Source organism: Colletotrichum navitas (genome assembly GCF_030913465.1).
Source record: "Colletotrichum navitas strain CBS 125086 chromosome Unknown LY79scaffold_57, whole genome shotgun sequence".
Lineage (NCBI taxonomy): Eukaryota > Fungi > Ascomycota > Sordariomycetes > Glomerellales > Glomerellaceae > Colletotrichum > Colletotrichum navitas.
The window spans coordinates 1-21,428 of NW_026850603.1; the positions used below are offsets into that span (position 1 = coordinate 1).

Here is a 21,428-nt window from a genome sequence, read left to right on the forward strand (position 1 = left end):
CGCTGGCCCCTATTCCAAGTCTTAAGTATACTACCGCGACGATCGCGAGGTCTATGTCTATCTCTTTGCCATGCGTAGGTGGATGGAGCCTCGGAAAGGTGATCTGGCAGTTCGCGCATGATTCAATACTTGGTTCCAATAGCGACAATGACCGGTGTATTCGCTGGGTGCTTGTTCGATGGTTGGCATATTCAATGGGTGACCGAGGCGCTGATGAGCCGGATGCTTGGGCGATCGCAGGATTGTAAAAGTTGACCACATCGATTGGCGCCACTACGACGAGAAAGCTTTCATATATGGGACTCCTTCCGTGATCCGAGTTTGGTGCAGCAAAGCTGGCATGTTGCCGAAGACCAAGTCGTCCCATAACGCCAGAGAACTACTTGTCTGTTGTCTGTCCACCGCCGGCTTTCTTGGGCTGAATCATTTTAAACGTCGGCTGACTCGAAGACTCTGCGATGAATCCAGCAGCGGAATCCCCCGTCGTCTGGTCTGATTAGGTTGATACCTGGCAAGCCCGAAGGACGGGATGCCCCCATGGCGGCACCGCTGGCCGCAGTCCATTGAAAGGTTTCGCATGCTCGAGTTTTCTGGAACATCCTTTTCCACGGCAAAGAAATCCTTACTCACCAATGACGGAGCTGGGACTGAATCTGTATTAACACCAAGGCGTCCTCCTGTCTATACCAAGATCAGAGCCTTCTATCCCCGTGTAACCTGTCGCCTAGCCCGCGATTCCCTAAGAGGAAGAAGAAGAATAAAAGAAAGACAAAAAGCCCCTCTACCCCCAAGAGTAGTCGCAAACAAATCTAACGCCAATATTCATCCTTCATAAAGGGGGCACTCAGCCGGACTTGGCCTTGTTCTTCTTGACCCAGTCGGCCCACTTCTTGTACTCGCCATACTCCAATGACTCCTTCTTACCCTGATACCGCACGACCTTGAGCTCGACGTCACGCCACTTGCTCTTGCTGCCCATCCACCCGGCCTTGCGCATCAGGCTTACGAGCGTCTCCTCCTTGGTCCACTCCTGCTCGACGGCGACGTCCGGGAGGTACGTCGCGCCGTACCGCTTGCCGTGGTAGATGAAGCTGATGCGAAGGCCGTGCACGCCGATGATCCAGTCCATGGCGTCTTCGGCATCCTCAAAGTCGGTGAGCAGCGTCACCGCCACCTCGAGCGAGGGCAGTTCTGAAGCCTCGATGGGCGGGAAGCGCGTGTCGTGCAGCGCCGAGGTGAGCGCGTAGCTCGACAGGCCGTCCTCGAGATCCTGGGCCTCAAAGGTGCCGATGCAACCCCGCAGCGAGCGGTGGCCCGAGCGTGGGGAGATGGTGTTCCAGGTGACGAAGAGCGGGGACTCAGTGATGGAAGCGTTGCCGTTATCGTCATCGTCGCCGCCGTCGGGGAGGGAGTCGGTCGATGTCGCGGGAGTTTCGGCGGCCAGTGAAACGGTGGAGCTGGAGGATGCCGATGCCGAGTCGCTCGCGGGCTCGGCCAGGCGCTGCAGTGCGGGGAGGAGCTTCTTGCTGCCATCCTTGCCGTCACCGAGGGTCTTTGCGTACTCGGGCCATGACCGCTGGATCTCCTTGAGGGAGAGGCCGGGCCGCTTCTCGAGGTGCGAGGCGAGAGCCTCGAAGCAGTAGAGGCAATGCTCCACGGAAGCCATGAGCTCGTTTTGAATGCGAAGACACAAGCGAGGGCGGGGGTGGCGGGCGAGGTGGCGTGACCGCAACGAGCGAACGGGCAGAGCTCTAGAGCGTTCCGCAGAGTCGATCGGGGGCTAGCAACGGACAGACGATGCGTAGGCGAACGCAAACGTTGAGATGGTTGTGGAGAGAGAGATGAGGCAAAAACAGGTCTCAAAAGGTGAGGTGATGTAAGGTAGCTCTACCTTAGGAAGCTTGGGAGGGGCGGCTGACATCGATAGACGGGGATCGACAACCGAACCCCACTTCCAGATAACGGACCCCGCGATTCGGGCTCCTCGGGACGAACGTAAGCGCAATGTGGCTAGGTTCTTAGGTGCAGTGCCGCAGCAGTAGCTGAATTATGCTCTAGCCTCCGGGAGAGGATGAACTGCACAAATGCACATGTCAGTTTATGTCGTGGCTGAGGCGGGCTGAGGCGGGCTGAGCCACTTGTCCCTTCCAGTTAGTCAGCAGTGCACGGGACTGGAGACACGAGTATCGTCACGTGTACAGAGACCTGAGTGAAAGGCTAAAAATATACACGGTTCGCTCAAACGATTTTCCTATGGCAAAGCTGCTGACGTCGCTGCTGCTGCAAGGATGGGCAGTTTCGAAACAACCCCCTGAACAACAGTAACACTGATCCGAACGCCTCTCGTCCCATCTTCCTGCACCAGAGAGGACTGAGAGGAACCGTCCGGAACCAGTCTACCCACCTTCTGAGAGGTCTCGACTTCCATAACCCACTCAGTCCACAGGCCAATGACCCCAACCCCCTCCAGGCTGGAGCTTCAGAATAAGGTACGCCGGGGTGAAAACTTGGCATTGAAGCCAAACAGGATCTGGGGTCCAGGCGGCGTGTTCGAGTTGACCCCCCCTGCTGCTTTTGCTACCGGAACTTGCTGAAAGCGAACATTCAGCTGTGTGATCTCCGGCCCTTCCAGCCTTGGTAGCAGGGGTCGTCGAGTAAGGTGGCGGAGAATGAGCTTCTCTGCCACCTGCGACGCGGTACTCGCCATTAGGCTAGTGGGCCGCTGCTCCAGAGTGTTGCGAGTCTCCTCCGTCACAGCCCAGTTTCAGCCGTTCACATCGCCCTCTGGAGCCCTTTACTGTTTCCGCGATAAACCTCTCTCAAATGCCGATCTCCAGTCCACTTCCCTGGCGTGGGCTTGAAAGAAAAACCGGCGCCAAGACGGGACGAGCTGGACTTGGGGTGCTGGGGAAAGGGCCAGAGAAGAGGACGGGGAGGGGGCTAGCCCTGGGTCCATGGATTCCTTAACTCTACCGTTCGATGTCTTGGCCTGGTTCCTGTTATTGTAGATGACACGCCGGGAGGACCCTTGCTTCTTCCTCTACACGTGTACTGACTCGTAGTGTATCCTGTCGAGACAGATTGCCTACGGCTGCCACTCTGCTCCTCCAAGGTTGGCCAGGGCATAGAGACTGCGGCCACGCCATCAGCCAGGGATGGAACCGGGCATGAGGTCGTCCGAGCCGCTGATCCCAAATGCTGTCACGGAAAGCACGGCCTCGTAGTTGACACCCGGTCGAAGATTTGATGGCAGCCCTGAGAGCGGCTATGGAATGCCGTCCGTTGCAACATCGATGCTACCTCCCCTACAGCGTGTCATTACGATGTATGGTATCGATGGGGATACTCGGCACAGAGTGCCGTCTGATGTTCAGCCGCCGCCCCCACCAGGGTGTCTACGTGGGCTTCTAGATGATATACAAATAGCTGTATCTCCTTCCTCTTGTTCCGTTTCCTTCTTGTCAACACTCACAGAACCAACTTTAAACCTTTCACCAACAACTTTCTATTCTTGTACAACTTATTCGCTTGTCGCCGGCCGACCACTCGTTTCGATTTCCAAAGCCAAAGTCTCTTCCACCGCCAAAATGCAGTACTCCATCTTCACCCTGCTTGCCGTCGCTGCCGCCTTTGTTGCTGCCGCTCCCTCCGATAGTATGTTGCCATCCAGGAGTAGAGGGGGAGAGAGAGAGAGAGAGAGAGAGAGAGAGAGAGAGAGGAGAGTATACTAACGTGTTGCAATCAGTGATGGCCAAGCGTCAGGGTGCCGTCGCGACTGAGGACGCCGCCATGACGAACGCCAACGGCGAAATCATTCCCTTTGACGCTGCCGGTGTCTACCAGGCCAACAAGGACGCCGGTCTCTAAACGACAAAAACGATACTTTTTTCCGATGTAGAGGACGAGACCACCGGAAATGCTAGGATGGGAGGACTCGGCGGGTAGATACAAGACCCGCAAACACATTTACGCAACATTATAAATGCCCATAAACCCATAATCTGGTGGCAGTAGCGGGAGGATTGGGTTATTACAGGGCGACTCTAGGCACCATGGCAAATCAATCAAAACGATTTGGCTTTTTTTTCCCCATCCTCTTTCGATCTGGGACCAGAATCAGTGGATTTGGGTGACAGCATCGCCCACTGTGGCAGATAATTATGAATATACCATGACAGGCAGTCGGCAAGCATTCAGTTGCTTGGCCGCTAGCTAGCCTTTTTTTTTTCCCCTTCGTTTTTCCCTCTCGAGAAAGTCGTTCACAATTCCATCATTTACCAAGGGTTGCGGTGAGGTGCGCATTGAGCATGATGCAAATCATTCAATGCGTCAAACCGTCTCGGTGATGCAAACTGACAGACGATCCTCGAACCCTTACGGAAACGGAAGGGGAGGGGGTAGCGGTTAGTCGCTTTTTTCTGACCGGCTGAGAGAGACCGGCAAGAATGTGCTTGTAAGCTTAAACGTGCCAAGTTTTACCCCAGGCAGGGGTCACAGCTCGCCTCAGACGGCTGGGACACCAAGACGAGTCTTTGGTTTGGGTCTTCGTCTGTTCGCTCAGCCACGCTTCATGTTCCGAAGCGAGCCCCAAACATCCTGTTTTGCAGCAGCTCCGCTTGGTAACCCGGGGCCCCCGGTCACGTAGCTGGCCTGTGGTCGGGGTCCCGAGTCCTTTGAGGGATTCTCAATTTTCCAGCGTCTATGAGGTCGACACGCTGCCCGTGTTGAAACCCACACATAGCCAGCCAGTCGCTAGCCGGGACATACTATGGGCATCTTGGTTTTGTTTTTCCGTTTGAAGCGCTCCAAACCGAAAATTTGGAATCCGCCAAGAGGTGTCAATCGGATGTGGTTCAATAGAGTTTGGGCTGATGTTTCAATAGTGTTGAGGCTAAACTCTGACGACCAGTGGACGGTACACAATCGTCGCCCCGACGGAAGTCAAGTAACGATGACACTGATGCTGGCGAGTTGACCGTGATTGTGGCTGACATGACAGATGGATCACGGAAAAATAGATAACGCATGTCGATGGTGCAACAGAGAGAGGAGAGACTTCTCAGTGCCATCCTAGCCATCAACGAGTGTAGGTATGAGTGCGTGGCAGCATAATCGATTCTCGCTGCGCAGAAAGCCCTCCCTAGGTGGTGGGCTATCACTTGTGCCTCGACAGCAAAGCCTGGAACCTCGTCGAGGACAGCGCTGAAAAAACCCTGGTCTACTCTACAGATACAATGGCATATGGCTTGGAAAAGGCACAGACGCAGCGAGGAGAAGCCGCCCCACCACTTCTATACTGTGCTTAGTCAAGCATACTGTCCGATTTGTACGGTGCACTCATCTGGTGTCTTTGACAGGTGCTAGCGGTCCGAGGTATTCCGTCCCGGTACGGATATCTAGATACCCTTGCCAAATAACTATGTACATATACAGTACTTATCGAAACAGGTCTGTGCATAGCGGAATCACTCGCTATGCACTTGCCTTTATGCACACCAGCTGGCAGCCTAGTTGCCTCTATTACCGTACCCACAGCCAACAGCGGTGGTCTCTCTCTGCCTTCCCTGTTCAATGCCATGTCATGCAATGCTAAGTGCTGCAGGCTGTTCCAATGGATGGGTGGGTACTTGTTCCGTGTTACGTGGTCGCTGTCTGCAGCCGATGTCAACCTCAATTAAGCTCGTCGTAGCCGATCCAACTACTCTGACCTCACGACAACAACATCTCACCTTTCCGACCATCACTCACCTAGCAGCACACTTTCGAAATGAAAACTCGCGCAAATTCCCCTTCATCCAGTTGCGGCTGCATGCAGCCTTGATCGGTCATAGCCATGATGCTGCATGCAAGATCAGCCAGACAGTCATCTCTCGTCCCTGGCGTCAGCGGTGAGACTCTCAAATTAGTCTCCAACTAGACCGGATCCTCCTCCATCCATGCCAGCCCTGCTGAGTATGCCTTGTTGTTCCTGGAGAAACCTGGGAACCAAAGAAACCACACCACATCATCAAACAGACCAACAAAACCCAGGCGACTTACCGCGGAGCCCGCTCCTCTCCCTCCACTTGCGTGCCGTCTTCCAAGGGGTCACAACCTTCAGGCTAACACCCGTAGAGACAGACAATTTGGCTGCCTGTGCCACAAGTTGACATAATTTCGAAATGACTTTCGGGGCAGTGGATATTCACAGGCGGACCGCCTTTTGATTCGTTCTGCTTTGCGCAGCCACCACAAGCGCGTCTCAACCCCTCCAACAACAGATCCTGAAGGAAGAAGACAAGCGCCTAGCGAGATGACCAGGCTTGCTACAGTCAATCCCCGATCTGCTCGACCCTCCACCCGGCCAGAGAGAGCCGCACGTTGCGCAGGCTGTGGAGTTTGCGCAGACGTTTGTCTGACAGTTGCGGATCGCTTGTCGCCAAAGTTCCTTTGCAGCCAGCGCTGCGAAAGCCCGCGTTTATTTACCACTCTCTGGAGAACCGATGACCCCAGCCGCTTGGCTGGTCGAACTGGTGCTGCACGCCCAGATCTCAGCCGCAAACGCCATCCGACCCATCGCAGTAGTCCGGACAGCATTCCGTTGTTCGGCGAAAGTGCACACCATTCCGTCAAAGATGACTGAAGGGAGCCGCCCTGGCGTCGGTGGGATAACTGATGAGATATGTTAATTTCCTCCATTATCTGAGACCCCTAGCTTGCCGATCAGGCTCCCAACTATCAGCAGTTGGCTAACAAAAGTATCCCGTTGTTCTCGCCACTCCTTCAGCCCGCCCCCTCCCGGGCTTCATCACGTCCTCCATGTGGGCTGGGCTCGGCTGGCGGGGGCATTTTGTTGCGATAATCTGGACGTGTCTGCCCAATCACACAATTGTGGCTGTTCATTAGACTCACCGCTTTTGAACAATCCACAGAGCGATTCTCGAGTACCCCAGCTCAGCCAATCCGCCCGGAGGCAAGACTGAGCGGCAATTCCTTCACGGGGGCTTGGTGCCCTTCGGTATGCTGCAGCCTAGCCGCGAGGGGGATCCTTTTACAGACTCAACTCAGTCGTTCCGGCTGCCTGGGTATGGTTTTATATATAGCAATTGCAATCACTTTCGCCCAATACAGTTCTGACAGCCCAGGAATGCCTCATCATAGCCTCACTCCCCGCGATTGTTGGGCCCAGCTGCGACTAAACGCCTCCTGCCGTCAATGTTTTGTTTGTCTGTCTTAGACTCCCTCCTTCTGCTTATAACTCCCGAGGGTCGCCTTGTGTCCAGAACTTTGATCCCTCTCAGCCTCAAACAACATCAACGGTTAAAATCACCGACCCTCTCAGGAAAATCATCCTTCCATCATCGATCCTAACATGGTTCTGCATCGCCAACAAGCCCAGTTCGACCGGGCCAGATGGCGCATGGCTTTGCTCGTTCCCCTTTGGATCCTGCAGCTGCTTGTCCTCCTCGTCGACATCGGTCTGTTTTCGTGGCGCCTGTCCGACACTCTGAAGAACTGGGAGACGGAAGAGCAAACAAAGGGCATGTTCCCACTTGTCGAGGTCGTGTAAGTATAGGCCTGTGTTTGCCTGTCGACAAGGTACGGGCGCTGATCCGAGTGTATAGATGGGAAGCCGTCAACATCGGTTTCTCCCTCGTTTGCCTCATCTCCACCGTGTACGAAGTATCCAAGCTCGCCGCCGAGACCTTGACACCATGGACCATGCTATTCACCCATGTCCTGAAGATCGTCTGCTCCCTGGCGACTCTGGCCCTGGATATTGTCGTCTTATTGCAAAGGAAGGACAGTCACTACTCGGTGGTTGGACTCGGGTTGAACTGCTTCCTCCTGTAAGTCATCGGACCTCCCGTGGCTCGTCTCGCGGCGAGTATAATTAACAGTCTACAGCGTTCTCATCGCCATCCCCGGTATCTACTCCATCCAAACCTACCGCCGGCTCACCAAGTTCGATGACTACCACTACCCTGTCAATCACAAGCCCTACGGCTTCAACGACCTCGAAGGCGAGGCAGCCTACAACGGCCGCCTCTCCATCGGCGGCCTCACCCTCGGCGACCGCTCCCTCCGCCGTATATCCACGTCATCCATGAAGAGCATCCCCGGCCTCCAGGCCCAGGAACAAATGCAGCAAACAGCGCAGCAACAACGGCCCGACCTGAGCCCCATTCAGCGCGCACCTTTGCAGTACAATAACGAGCGTGACACACAATTCGACAGATACTTGGTCGAACGTGCCATGACCAGAGAGTTTGGATGGTTCACCAGCCCCGGCAGCGACAACCTCAGCCGCAGCGACAGCTATGTCGGCAGCGGATACGTAACGAACGGCAAGGTCGTCACGCGAGAGAACGTTGACCGCGTGCCGAGTTGGGGCAGCTCCCATGTACTGGTCGCGGTGCCTGAGATGGACGAGGACGACGCGCATGACCGCGGAGACAGGGAAGCGCTGCTGGGGCATACGAAACAAGGCAGCCAGGAGAGTATTGGGCCGAGCAGTCCGCCACTCGCCTCGTCGTCAAGAATGACCCCACCGCGGATCGAGATCGAGGAGTCGGACATCGTCGGGGACGTGGACAACGCGTGGGAGCGAAAGCGCGAGAGGAGACGGTGAGGAACAAGAGTGTTCCGCCGCCGCCGACGGAGGAAACAGGACGACGACGAAAGGAACGGATATACCCTTTTGATTTCGATTTTTCGAACTTTGCTTTCCAACCTTGCAGCCATATGGCCTGTAATTTCTTTCTTCTATCATTTCTTCTCACTATACCATAGGGGCACGGCGTTCAGACAAGGATTGGAGGATACAGGGAAAAAAAAGGGAGAAGATAAGGGGACGGGGAGGAGATATTTTCAAGATCCCCCGTGTTGCACATTGTTCATATGTATCGCTCGCTCACTAATTGTTTTTTGAGATGCTTGTACTACAATATCCCACTGGCCCTGTATCATATGCAAGTCGTTAGCAGGTGTAGATCGGTTCCAACGAAACCTATGCATGGCTGGCAATTTCCAACATCACTGGTTGACTAGGGCGCAGTCGTACGTCACTACATGGAGCAAAAACGACTCCCAGCCCAAGTTGAGTATTGGGGGCGGCCGTTGGGAGAGGTCAAGGCCAGTTGGCGGCTATAAACATGCGTGCGCGCGGGGGGCGGCGCAGCGAGGCAGAACCAACAGCAAGCATGGGGGCCGGAAATCGGTTTACCCTCCGTCGTTTCCACGACCGCGGCAGACAATAACAAGGCGCCCCATCTCCTCGGTTCGAATCATCTTCTTCACACAGCCGACTTACGAGAGCAGCGGTTTGCACCAGTAGGCAAGAATCACGATGGAATCCCTTCGGCGCCAACTCCAGAACTGCCTCAGGCAGCACATATCCGTCGCCGACGGGCGGTACACCCACACCCGTTGTGTCGTCGGCGAGGACGAGGGCGGGCCGGACGAGCGGCAGGTGGAGTTGCGGCGCTTGATGGGCGGAGCTCCGACGATCAACCACCCAGTCCGGGCTCGCCGGCTTTTGTCGTCGTGGAACTGTCATTAGAGGTGCGAGGAGGATGCAATGGCCGAGATCGATGGGTCGACAAGAGAGCCGACGCCGTTTCTGTCTGTTCTCCTTGCTTGCAAGATAATGTGAGTACCCAGCGCCTGTTTGGTCATGCCAGGACAAGGACTTTTATCTACTTCGATGATACCCGCACCTCGAACGGCTGTGCCTCGTGGATTTCCATCTAATGTGCATCAATAGGTACCTGAAATATCGCGACATCATATACGAGGAACTGAGCTTCGTCTTCCACCGCGTGGAGACGGCATCCGATTTCCTCCTCGTCCGGGGCTCTCCCATCGTCAACGAGATCACCAGCTTGAGTCTCTCGCTCAACATCCGTATCGAGATGGACACGCCGCAGGGTAAAGGCCCGCGGTAGCTGGCACGGTAGCCCCTCGGACTTCAACGCACTCTGCCAAGGCCTGCCAGAGCTCAAAAGCCTCCGGCGTGTGGGCATCTGGCTGGATACCGCCTACCTTGACGCTCGATGCGATCCTGTCCACAACCGATACCGGCTCTGGGAGACAGATGAGAGGCTAGTTCCTCTGCTGAAGACGGTGTCGATTCTCAGCGAAAACACCCAAGGTCTCGAAAACAACGGCGTGGTCAGCCCTACATGGATCCGTGGGCGCGACTGGTCCCTGATATGGGTTGACCCAGGCCGCGAGCCGAGGATTGAGGTGTGTCCCACTTACGTGGGATACGAAATAGGGATCGCACACCAATACAACCACGCGACACGCCGTATGACTATCTTCCAACGGTTCCTACACCAACTCCTTCAATAGCTCATCTGGGGTTCCGGACCCTGCTTCCCCCCCGTGTCGGAGCGCCCGAACCCTTCAGCTTCCAATCCCGATGACCTTGCCTGCTTGGGTAACGTGAAGCTTGAAGTTGTTGATTAGCTGGATGATCATAGCCAAGTAAGCGAGGCTTTCTGTAATCGCGTATGTAAGTAGGTATCTTGGGTTTAAAGAGAGGAGGGAGGGGAGACCGCAATACCTGCGTTATTCTCATTCTTGGCTTTCAGGATGTTGTCCCACAGGTAACACTTCCCGAAAGGTGCGTCGTCGGCATGCTCTCCGGCTCGCGTGTGCATCAACTAAGCGGGAGACAATGTGCTCAAGACTCGGAGTGGGGCGGTTGATCCTCTTACCTCGTGTAGAACGGTAACCTCGAGTGTCGAAAGAATATCTACATCCGAACGGAACTCTGTAGTCGTACCAAAAGCCTTGAAGAACAGGTTCGAAAAGTTCTCTAGGCCCTTGCCCACCTTTTCTGCTAGGTCAGGACTCATCGCTTTCTGGCTACGCTCCTTGTTGAATCTATTCCAGCCGGCCTTGCGAATGCTGTCAATGAAGCGAGGGTTGAGCGTGATCGTGGATGCATATCTTTTGATCATTTCCACTTGACTTGTCTTAACCTTACCAAGATCAGAGTCTCTCCAACTGATAGTTACCGCTTCTGGATTCGTGTCCTTCCCCTTTATCGATTTGTAGGAGCTATCGCCTTCAGTAATTCCGGAGCGGCTAAAGTGGCATCTGTACGGGGATTTCGCGTCCGAGTCTTGCTTGACGAAGTGGTTTGTGTCGCAAAGAATGACCCAGAACAAGTAGTTTTAGCCATGTTCTACCTTGATTCGTAAACTTTGCCAGAGATCGTCTACTTACCGAGTCGTCCCAGTTGCTAGCCGAGTCCCATTGGTTGCTAAAGGGACCGATATCTACACGCGTCATGACTGCCACTTTGGCGAATCTCTCTTCAACTCACAAAGTAAGCGTTTCTTCGCACGAGTATAATTCAGATTGACTCTCATGTCTCGTCAATGACATATCGGTTTAATCCTAAGACAGGTCGCAGAAGAGCGAAGAGGAAAAAAGTGAGAATAATTTCGAGCAGTGACTGAATGACTGGGTATGATGTGTGTAGGAAGACTGAAGATATATAGACATGGCCTCATCATCACGAAAGGAACACTCGAACTTTTATACTCAGATATTATGGTGTCTTGGCGATAAACGACAGTTCCAGAGAAATTACCCGTTGTCACCGTCACATACTCCCCCCCCCCCCCCCCCCCCCGAAACCGATGAAATGCCTACATCCTGGCCCCCATTGTGGGTGTCAAGTCTTCCATGGGCAATATTGCACCACAAAGCCCTTTCTTGCAAGGAACAACATGCGGATTGTTGGCTCTCATTTCATCATGGTTTTGACACTGCTTCCTCTGCCCTTGTCTTCTACCCTTCCTGGCGCCCTAGCTAATGCTCAAATTCCGGCCAACGCAACGCTGACAGCGGTTGGGGATGTTCAAGTTGCTGTCATCACTCCTACTGTCTCTGGACAGATTGGGATCAATCCAGTGCATATAACAACACCCGCTTCGACGTAAACCGGACAAGTTTGCCCATTCACGTCAATATATGAAGACAACAAGTTGTTGTCGCAGGTCTATTCTCATTGGCGTCGACACCAAGTATTTTACCCAAGATGGAACATCCGCCAAGGTAAACTTGTTTTGGATGCCACCAGAAAAATAATCACTGACATACTTCCATAGTCGATTGGTCCACCGAGCCCCCTGCACTAGGGGCAACCGGCGAGCCGGAGAAACAGGGCTTGAAGATATCCAAAAACGACCAGGGAAAGATCAAGATGGCTCTGAGCAAATGGTTCCGCGAGCAGCTGTCGTAAATCTTCAAGGATGTCTCAAAGGAGGCCCTCTGTCCCCTCCGGCTCCGTCGACAAACGCCAGACGTGGGGGTTTGCAGACAGCGGCAAGTCAATCGAGTTGCCCAGAGGCTGGGCCATAACGAAAGCCTCATGCAGGAGCTGCGGCAAGGCAGCCAGCAGCTGGTCAGGGTAGGAGGCATCAACACAGCCGATCTGGCTGCTCAGGGCAACGTGGCCGTGGTTGGTGACGTGGAAGTGGCCCGGGAATTCTTGGAGGTTATGGTGGTCGAGGTGAACCCGGAAACGGTCATCGTGGGAGGCCTCGTTTCGATATTGCTCGGAATGTTCCTTCACGCGTCCAAAGCGGATGTCCCCTACAAGTCTGAAGTGCCGGACCCCGAGCCGGTTCTCAAATACAAGCTTCAGCAGCCAAACCAGGACATGAACACTTGTCCAAAAGACTTTGAAGACTGAAGACTGGGTAAGTTTTCCCTGGTAAACACGTTCTGAACCGCACACGGTGTGGATCATTGATACGTCTAGTCTGAATGCATTCACCATGAGTGCGTAGGGTCTCCCGAGTCTCAGTTCAAATGCACCAAGGCGAGTGCCCCCCACGATCACGAGACCAATTCAACCACTCGCAGACCACATAGTTGACACGCATTACACCCCGCAAGAGATAAAATTCAAGTGTTGCGACAGCCAAGCTAGACCCACAATCATCGCAAGATACGGGTTGGAGGAGATGTTTGAAATAGAAAAAGATCATCATGGAGTTCGATCTCCGTGACCGGGAGAAGACTGTTCCAGTAGACCCGACGCTCAGCTGCTCCAAGAACGAGCCCGCTGGCCTACCCTGGACAATCTTCGCGGGCAAGAAGCACAGCGTCACCGGGCAGTTCTGTCAGGAGGTCGAAAAGAACCCCAAATCCACATTGTCGTGGATTGCTGACATCAATGGAAACAAGCAGTCCAGTAAGCCGCTCGCCCGTCAGGTCCCCCTGGCGCACGCATGGAGGGACCCGGGCTAACCACATGTGCTCACAGGCGGCAACTACGGTCGCCAATGCAACGAGATGGTGAGGGAGGGCTCCTGAATGGACGGTTGTGGCACGTACGCCTGGATCATCATCCCACCTCGGGCGGCGCCGAAGACGGAGACGAAGCCAAAGAAGGTAAGAGACCTGAAGTGTTACGCCGAGTCCGACTTTCCCGGACACAAGAAGGTATCCAAGGGCGATAAGGGGCTCAAAGAAGCGGAGGATTCGGCTTGCGATAGGCTGTACGAGCTCTGCGAGCTCCGGCTGGGACAAAAGTGGGATAACTCGGCCTACCAAGGCGGCAAGTCGCCGTACAAGCTATCCGTCGAGTGGCCCGAAAACTGCATCGCGGAAGTTGTCTCGGAACAGAGGGTGTACCCGACTGCCCCATTGATGGAATGGAGCGAATTCTGGCATGAAGGGAACCGGCGGTACTGCAAGACTGCCGGGTGGAATGACATGCCAATGGGCTGTACGCTTTCACTGTTACGCGGCACGGCTTTGCATACTGACTTTCTACTGCAGGCTCAGAGGGTAGCGGCGGACAGCTAGGCGAGTGTAGCGGAACACAGCAGTAGGAAGTCTTGATGAATATTGCTAATGAAATCAGATAACAACGGTGTCGGTGGGGAACGAGAATACGGCCGCGTTGAAGTCAGGTACAGTCTATAGCCCCCGAGGGCACGGCTGCAGGCCGGCTCCAATTGGGAATATCAGGAATATGGCCCTCTAGGACGTTTGGGGAATTTCTCTTTGGCTATTGTCCCGAGACCGTTACTTATTTCGAGCTCCTAGTACTAGTTGTGTCAAGTCCCTCTACGACACTTACATATACGCGCCTTCTTTTCCATTTGATTGCAAATGAACATAAGCGACTCTGTCCTGATCATCTCACACAACTTACACATGCTCTCAATAGTGACAAGGCCAACATATCACTGCAAGCGGCGTGGGGTTAACCGTCTACCGTCGAGTTGATCGAGTGTTGTATGGTGTTTCCAGAAGTGTTCTTGTACACTAATACATTTGCCCGCCTATACAGTGCAATTGTGCGTAAAAGTAGTGATGACGGGACATATTCCTACACAGACTGAAATGGGAGAAGGAAAGGGATGGAACTCAGCAATCAACGGCCCACAACGGGGTGGTGTAAGATGTAGCCACGCTGGCATGGTATTAGATATTGAATTATTTTCCAGCGTGCCTACCTACCGAGAACGACGCTCGGTACTGGAACCTGTAAATGCAGAGAAATGGGGCGAGCTTGGCTGATTCGTGTAGCTTTGGACGCCGGTCCGCATCAAGAACCAATACAGTCTCATTGGACTCCATCCAGACGAGGCGCCTTTACCTCCCCTTCCACCTCACCCGGCTGGCGTACTGCGCGAACCTGACGACCTCGTCCTGCGCCAGCAAGAGCTCGACGGTGTGGTAGTGCCGCGCGAGGTCCTCGTGGCCGGCGAACCGGTGCACAAAGGAGTGGCACAGGCGGCACAGCCAGGCGACGTTGTTGAGCTCGTCCTCGCGGCGCCAGCCGCGCTTGACGGCCTTGGCGTGGACCATGCGCGGGATGAGGTGGTGGTACGTCAAATTAATCCAATCCCGACCGCACAGCTCACACCCCTCGGCCTGCTCCCGCGTCGACCGGGGCGGCGGCGGGGCGGCGGTCAGGGCCGTGACGTACTCGCCCAGCACAGGCGCCAGGAACTCGTGCGCGCCCTGCCTGTCCGGGTCGACGATGCCGTACGCCGCCAGCGAGTCAGCGACGTCGGGGGACAGGGTCGGCAGGATGTCGGCGACGTCGGAGCCCGTGAGGGGTGGGGCGTAGCGGGACCGCAAGGACGGGTCGGCGGTGTAGGCGGTGTGGGTGAGGGTCCGGAGGTCCGGGGGGAAGGCCTCGAAGGCCTCGGAGGCGAGGTAGGAGGCGAAGTCCATCATGTCGTCGGCATCCATTGGGCCGTCGCCGGCGGTCGCGGCGTACGAGGGGGCTCCATTCTCGGACCCGGTGGCGGCGTGGGACTTCGGGTTCGCCTTTTTGGAGCGGCGTTTCGGTTTCGGCGTGGGTTTTGTCACGCGCTCGACGACGGCGGTCGATAGGCAGTCTCTAAACGTCTCGAATTGGGCCGTCTCTTCGTCGGATCCACGCATGATGGTGGTGGTGGAGGATTTGATTGCGAGTTGTGAGCGGTGAGACGGGAATTCTTGTCAAGGCGACTCCAGATGACGATCGATGACGTTGGGTCGACGGTTGACGTTTACGGTACTCTAGTGCCTATCTGTGGGGGCTTATAAGTGCCCTACACTTCCTGCCTCCCCCACGTTTTAGTGATGTAGGCAGTGGCGCGAACAAAGCTTTCCCCGCAAAAGACATTCGGACGACACGCTTCTGCTGTCGTGACATATCCGGCGAAGTCGAGAGAGTATTCGGCGCTGTTCGAAGACGGGAGCGCTCCCCTTCCCATTAATTCACTGGCAAAGCGAACAGGATTCCGTAAGAGACGAAACGGAAGAACGGGCCAATACAATGGCGCAGAATAAGCCCAAGACAGTCATCGCGTTTGACTTATACGGCACGCTGCTGTCGACCGAGTCCGTCGCCAAGGAGTTGGCGGCGGTGTACGGCGACGAGAACGCCCCGGCCCTCGCGGCGCAGTGGCGCAGGTATCAGCTGGAATACACGTGGCGCATCAACAGTATGGGTTCGTCGGCCGTGACCTGGCCATGGTTCTCCTTGCCTCCTCCCCCCTTCCCCCACGCGCAAAGAAAGCTTTGCGGCTGAGATTTATTGAGATTGCAGGCACCTATCGCCCGTTCTCGGAGCTGACGCGCGCGGCGCTGAGGCACGCCGTCGCCGAGAAGAAGCTGGAGCTTTCCGCGGACGACGAGGGGCGCCTCATGGAGGCCTACAACGGGCTGGAGGCGTTCCCCGACGTCGGGGCGGCCATGGCCGTCGTCGAGGGCGACGGGTCCGTCGACGCCTACGTCTTCTCCAACGGCACCGACGACATGGTGGGCGCGTCGATGAGGACGTCGCCGGCGCTGTCGCGGATGAGCAGCACGTTTGGCCCGGCAAAGCTGGTCACGGTCGAGGAGGTGCGGTGTTTCAAGCCCGACCCGCGGACGTACGGCTACTTTGCGGAGAGGGCCGGCATGTCTGGCAGGGAGAGTGAGATTTGGCTCGTCAGCTCGAACCCGTTCGACGCCCTGGGCGCGAGGGCGGCCGGGTGGCAGTCAGCATGGATCGATAGGGGCGGCACGGGGTGGGTTGACGCCCTGGGCAGCATGATTGACAGGGAGCCGACGATCGTTGCCACGGGCGTCGACAAGGCCATCCAAAGAATCGTGGGGCTGTCCAAGTCACGAAGCTAGCGAGGTGCAGGGTCGTTTGATCCTCAAAAGGTTCGTGACGACAATCCAATGCTACGAGGAGAAGACGCTGGTCCGTCCAGCATGATGCTGGATGGGGGGGGGGGGGGGGGGTCCACCAAACTAGAAAAGAACATGTTGTTAAGCTTAACTACGCCAGCTGTCCATTGGATTTGCTTTCACCCACGGGAAGATGTCATTGTGGCGATGTCCAGAGAAACCGGTTCGTTCTGGACCACACACACGCTGTAAGAGCTTATGCGCTGTGTCTAAATTCTGGCGCGTGACCCCCCTTCCGGTCGTGGGCTGTCCTATATAGTGGAAACAACGGGCAGTTCATAAAACACCGCAGTCGGTTCTCGGACTATTAATTATCTGCGAGCTCCCTGAGAGAGACATCCCGGAGAGAAATCTCCCAGAGGCGAAACGCGCGTCAAGAAGGTTTAGTGCTGCGACTGTGCGCCAACTGACTCATTATCCTCGAAGCTTTGGACCAGGTGGGCCAGGTTGACTGTCATCTCAGCCATCTTTGCCGCGTCGGGGGGGAACCGGGCGCTGACGTAATTGTACTCGGTGTCTTCTACGACAAAACTGGGGGAGAATTATGTGAGTGACGGAGATTATCCGAAGGTAGAACGGAGAAACGAACGGTTTGTTGGGCAACCAACTGCTCTTGAATTGGCTGGGATCCTTGAGTGCTTTGCGCATCTAAAGCGAGGTCGAGGTTAGTTTCGGCGCTGGTAGCGAGCGACACGGGCCGGGATCGTGTGTCGGATACCACGCACCTCGGTCTCGACGTTTTCCGAGCCGGCGCCGTACGTCTTGTAGTACTCGCCCAGAAACAGCCTGGTACCGTGATAGGCCGACGCCTCGAAGAAGGCGGGGAGGGCAGTCGTATTGCAATGGTAGAGGACGCTGTTGCCGTCCTCGCCCTTGGTGTTGCAGAGCAGCAGCGGGCCGTGGCAGATGGAGGAGACGACCTTGCGGCCGGGCTTCTTGGTCTTGGGGAAGTGGTCGGCAAGGAGTTTCTGAGCAGAGGCCGAGTCCAGGAGCTGCCTGACTTCCTTGTCATGGCCCCCGGGTATGTGCACGACGTCGAAGTGGTTGAGGGTGAAGCCGGGGGAGGACCAAGAGAGCGGGTTCTGCATTTCCGGGGACTTGGTCATAGCATCGTAGATCTTCAAGACGGAAGCTGCAGCACCCTGGAAAGCGACACGTTAGCTTTGTTTGTTCCATGTCCATCTTGACTTTGCCGGCAATGGCATTGGCAAACGCATATCGCACGCATCACGTCGCACCGCATCGGAATTGTGGCGGACCATTGATGTACGATGATGCTATTTCCGTCTTTCACGGCGGAGGGGGGGAGAAGCAAGCAAGCATACCAGGAATTTTTGGGAGATGCCCTCGAGCATCCGGCTATCGCAGCGGGGTGGGTTGCCTGTTTCGGTCGCAAAGTTTACGTGGAATCCTGCATCTTTGAAAGCCTGGTAGGGGACTGCGACCTCTGTGAGGCAAACGAGGAGATTAGCTTTGGAATCAGCGGAGACGGGCGGAGCCTTCTTTCATCGAGCAAGAGGTTGATGGGAGGGTGGTCTTGGTAGTGCACGACAGGACCACGGAGGGTCGATGTGACAGTGACAGATACCTGTGGGGTCGTGGCCGTAGTCGGCCATGATGATGAGGACTTTGATCATTGTACAAAGTCGATGTTTCCCTGTAGCAATTGTGGATATCTGGGGTAGTGACGACGAGGTTGGGATTACGCCGGCGAGATGGTACGAAACATTACGCGTTCAACTAGTCGAGGGGCCAGGCCGTCTCAGGTTGATTGTTGCTGGTGCCTGTTTGTCAGAGAGAGAGAGAGGGAGGGAGGGAGGGAGAGACAAGCTGACATCAGGGCCAAACTCTGTTCAAGGGTCCTTTGAACACCAACAAGCCAATGTGTTCTTGAGAGTCGCAGCGCCGGAAACCTAGTGCATGCATGCATTTCCGACCTTCGGGAGGGGAAGATAACGACTGACTGAAGTTAGCCTCTAGTCCGATAACAGGGGATGCTAGTGTTCCAGATCGCACAACAAACGGCACAAAAAAGTTTCCGGCCGAGTTTGGAGGTGTGTAAAGGTGTTGCGGTCCGAAACATTGGACGAGCAGACCCTGAGCTAAACACAGTCCAGGGGACCATTTAAAAGCGGGTCCAAACTCAACGTCATCTGCCAGACTGTTTTTTTTTTTTTTTTTTTTTTTTTGCTTCCTCGTCCTCCTCCATCCCTCTCTAACCGTACTCTCTCTCTCTCTCTCTCTCTCTCTATCCCTCGTGTTCCCACTGCCAAGCAACCTAATCCCAGATCCCATCCCTAACATGAACCATCCAGCATTCTGCAACTTGCACCCTGCATTCTTCTCCGAACATGCTTTCTACCTACGAGTCCGTTGTACCCCTAGATCAATCAAGCTTTCGCCGTCTCCATGGGAATGACATCGTGGCCACCTTGACCCCGTCAGCCCCCCCGGCACCCAGTCCAGTCCAGTCCATGCCAACCCGCTCATCATGCCCTCTCCGAGTTCATAGACCCGCTCGTTTACGCAACCCAACCAACTACCTATGGTCTCCCCGGACCGGGGAAACATGCATCAGGTCTTGGTTATATAAGGCCACTAGGGCCCCGCCAGTGCGGATGGTGACGACAGATTGGCCTGCCACTATTCTGTTGGTATTGATACATGTCTCACCCGCGCCATCGACACTTCCACATTGCTCTCTTGTCCTCTCCTGTAAGCTCTTCCCTTGATTGCACCAAAATCATACACATCCGGGTACTGTAGCCAACAATGAACCTCCCACTCGGCCGAAATATGCCCGTCGACAACTTCCAGTCAGAAGAAGTGCAGCTGGGCGGGTCCTACGTCGACACCGTCGTCGCCATCTCCGAGGAGCTGGGACACATGAAGGATCTCTTGCCGCTGGTCAAGCTCCTGTCGCTCGTCTACAAGATGCGTTCGCCAAGCCCGGACGAAGAATGTCACATGAACGCTCTCATGCGGACGCTTTCTGGCGACGCCCTTGACAAGACCACCACCGACAGGCACCCCCAAGGCTTCACCCGGGACGAAACCGTCCAGTCCTTCCAAAGGTTCCTCGGCCCCGTCCTCAACGGCTTGGCCGGCCAAGGCGACTTAGAGCAGGCCGTCGTCGCCGGCCAGGATCCCGAGTCGTTCCGCCAATTCTGGGCCCTCGACGACAGGAATCTGCTCACCGACGCCATGTCCGGTAGAGGGGCCCTCGCGACCACGTCCGAGATGGGGGTCAACTTCCTCGAGACCTTTGTCGAGGATAAGAGCCGCCGGCTGGCCCTCACCCAGGACCACGGCGCTCTCGTGCTGGTGTCCAACCGGACCCGGGTCGGCGACGAGGTGTGGAGGATGTCGCGCAGCTCGTCCTTGGTTGTCGTCCGCAGAGAAGGCCGGCCCGAGATGCCCTCGATGGACATGAGCGTTCTGGGCGAAGCGTACAGCCATGGGTTCGCCAAGGGCAAGTCGCCAAAGGGTTGCAGGCAGGACCATAATGACATGGAATTCCTCACCTCTTCCGTCGCCGTCGGACTCGCCGGCGGTGTGCCAATGTAGGGGAGCACAGAACAAACCCTCAAAAGCATACTCTCGCTACAGCTTGAGATTGATTTTCTTTCTTCTTCTTTTCCTTCCTTGGGATGGAAATCCGGGAAGGACGTTAAAAGCATGACAACTCGCAGGCGTTTGTTGCTCTTTTTGGTCACTGAGCAGGACATTGAGCGTTTCAGGCTGTTCATTCTGGTATTGGGCACGGGTTTTTTTTTTTTTTTTTTTTTTTAGGCATGGAGTTTAGTCGATTCAAGAGAGCATGGTCTGCTGAAAACCACACAGAAACAAAGCAAAGCAATATGGGGGAATTGTAATATAAAAAAAAAGAAGAAGAAAAGGAGGCATCGGGGAACAACTCGGGCAGAGGAGGAAGGATTGGGTCATGAAACGGACGCTACGTCACCCACACAACAACAACAACAACAACAGCAGCAGCAGCAGCAGCAGCAGCAGCAGCAGCAACAACAAGGCGGCAGCATCATGGAGGCATTATACTATACCCCCCAGCTTTGCGTCGTTTGGAAGAAAGGTTTATGATAGGATCCAGCTAGGCCACAGAGCGAAAGCGAAAAGTCGAGTAATTTACACACTCATATAAGGATCATGCAGCCTTTTGTTTGTATATAGCCAACGTGAGTGAGCCCGCTGTTCCTCATCCAGTATTCGCTCCTAAACCGTGGTGGGTGTTGCGGTCGGTACAACGCATCAATCAAAAAGCGTATTATTGAACGATGATAGCCATGCATGCATGCATCTACCGTACCCCTGGCCCCAGCTACTCGGTTTCCCAATGGATTGGGTCGTGCGAATTGCTGACGGGCGCCGCCCCGTACGGGGGGTTAATTAGCTTTTCAGCTGATCGGAGCGCACCCCATTTGTCAGGGTCGTTTTTTTATTTATTAATCCCAACCTTCGCCCATCGTCCGTCCCATCAGCTCGCTACTCAACCTTATTTTTCTTCTCTTTCCCTTTTCCTCCGGTCATCTCCGAGACCGACTCAACGGCCACACGCAGCATCATCACGGACTCGGTCGTGGCTCGAGCGGCCGGTGAGAAACCCCGACCGGTGACAACCCTCCTCGGAAACGGTGAAGCCTGCTGTCGGGATGATGGACGGGGCCCTGTCGTACTTGTTGCGATCGGCCACGACGGCCATCCTCGTGGCTGCCGTCGGCTCC

General features: G+C 55.3%; 11 protein-coding genes across 11 annotated transcripts; 6 read left to right on the forward strand and 5 right to left on the reverse strand.

Annotated features, from left to right (window-relative positions):
- Positions 1–844: 844 nt before the first annotated feature.
- Positions 845–1,666, reverse strand: LY79DRAFT_521258 (AMMECR1 domain-containing protein; the record flags this gene model as incomplete). Its single annotated transcript, XM_060555331.1, has 1 exon — positions 845–1,666. One exon carries the CDS (start codon positions 1,664–1,666, stop codon positions 845–847), a length of 822 nt encoding a protein of 273 aa, XP_060411241.1.
- Positions 1,667–3,587: 1,921 nt separating this feature from the next.
- On the forward strand, positions 3,588–3,867 carry LY79DRAFT_671919 (uncharacterized protein; the record flags this gene model as incomplete). The annotated part of the gene is made up of 2 exons (XM_060563987.1): positions 3,588–3,654; positions 3,746–3,867. The coding sequence occupies 2 exons, from the start codon at positions 3,588–3,590 to the stop codon at positions 3,865–3,867; spliced, it is 189 nt and encodes a 62-aa protein (XP_060411242.1).
- Positions 3,868–5,994: 2,127 nt separating this feature from the next.
- On the reverse strand, positions 5,995–7,130 carry LY79DRAFT_311175 (uncharacterized protein). Its single transcript, XM_060552343.1, has one exon. It carries the CDS (start codon positions 6,676–6,678, stop codon positions 6,097–6,099), a length of 582 nt encoding a protein of 193 aa, XP_060411243.1. The 5' UTR covers positions 6,679–7,130; the 3' UTR covers positions 5,995–6,096.
- Positions 7,131–7,351: 221 nt separating this feature from the next.
- LY79DRAFT_521098 (uncharacterized protein) lies at positions 7,352–8,611 on the forward strand (the record flags this gene model as incomplete). Its single annotated transcript, XM_060555311.1, has 3 exons — positions 7,352–7,545; positions 7,605–7,829; positions 7,888–8,611. The coding sequence occupies 3 exons, from the start codon at positions 7,352–7,354 to the stop codon at positions 8,609–8,611; spliced, it is 1,143 nt and encodes a 380-aa protein (XP_060411244.1).
- A 1,585-nt stretch (positions 8,612–10,196) lies between these two features.
- LY79DRAFT_311178 (uncharacterized protein) lies at positions 10,197–11,155 on the reverse strand. The gene is made up of 3 exons (XM_060552344.1): positions 10,704–11,155; positions 10,550–10,649; positions 10,197–10,484 (listed from the first exon to the last, which is right to left on the reverse strand). Exons 1-3 carry the CDS (start codon positions 10,947–10,949, stop codon positions 10,390–10,392), a joined length of 441 nt encoding a protein of 146 aa, XP_060411245.1. The 5' UTR covers positions 10,950–11,155; the 3' UTR covers positions 10,197–10,389.
- Positions 11,156–11,753: 598 nt separating this feature from the next.
- LY79DRAFT_581942 (uncharacterized protein) lies at positions 11,754–12,694 on the forward strand (the record flags this gene model as incomplete). The annotated part of the gene is made up of 3 exons (XM_060560220.1): positions 11,754–11,935; positions 11,997–12,054; positions 12,347–12,694. The coding sequence occupies 3 exons, from the start codon at positions 11,754–11,756 to the stop codon at positions 12,692–12,694; spliced, it is 588 nt and encodes a 195-aa protein (XP_060411246.1).
- A 68-nt stretch (positions 12,695–12,762) lies between these two features.
- LY79DRAFT_705561 (uncharacterized protein) lies at positions 12,763–13,198 on the forward strand (the record flags this gene model as incomplete). Its single annotated transcript, XM_060565006.1, has 2 exons — positions 12,763–12,823; positions 12,901–13,198. A coding segment is annotated over exon 2 (204 nt), but the record flags the coding sequence as incomplete, so codon positions are not given.
- Positions 13,199–14,610: 1,412 nt separating this feature from the next.
- On the reverse strand, positions 14,611–15,411 carry LY79DRAFT_521289 (YisB protein; the record flags this gene model as incomplete). The annotated part of the gene is made up of 1 exon (XM_060555335.1): positions 14,611–15,411. One exon carries the CDS (start codon positions 15,409–15,411, stop codon positions 14,611–14,613), a length of 801 nt encoding a protein of 266 aa, XP_060411248.1.
- A 376-nt stretch (positions 15,412–15,787) lies between these two features.
- LY79DRAFT_521189 (haloacid dehalogenase) lies at positions 15,788–16,632 on the forward strand (the record flags this gene model as incomplete). The annotated part of the gene is made up of 2 exons (XM_060555323.1): positions 15,788–15,962; positions 16,061–16,632. 2 exons carry the CDS (start codon positions 15,788–15,790, stop codon positions 16,630–16,632), a joined length of 747 nt encoding a protein of 248 aa, XP_060411249.1.
- Positions 16,633–16,725: 93 nt separating this feature from the next.
- On the reverse strand, positions 16,726–18,773 carry LY79DRAFT_562063 (ThiJ/PfpI family protein). The gene is made up of 7 exons (XM_060558443.1): positions 18,706–18,773; positions 18,525–18,648; positions 18,278–18,466; positions 18,015–18,136; positions 17,415–17,831; positions 17,279–17,337; positions 16,726–17,220 (listed from the first exon to the last, which is right to left on the reverse strand). The coding sequence occupies exons 3-7, from the start codon at positions 18,324–18,326 to the stop codon at positions 17,073–17,075; spliced, it is 795 nt and encodes a 264-aa protein (XP_060411250.1). The 5' UTR covers positions 18,327–18,466; positions 18,525–18,648; positions 18,706–18,773; the 3' UTR covers positions 16,726–17,072.
- Positions 18,774–19,461: 688 nt separating this feature from the next.
- On the forward strand, positions 19,462–20,256 carry LY79DRAFT_592318 (uncharacterized protein; the record flags this gene model as incomplete). The annotated part of the gene is made up of 1 exon (XM_060561406.1): positions 19,462–20,256. The coding sequence occupies one exon, from the start codon at positions 19,462–19,464 to the stop codon at positions 20,254–20,256; it is 795 nt and encodes a 264-aa protein (XP_060411251.1).
- Positions 20,257–21,428: the final 1,172 nt, after the last annotated feature.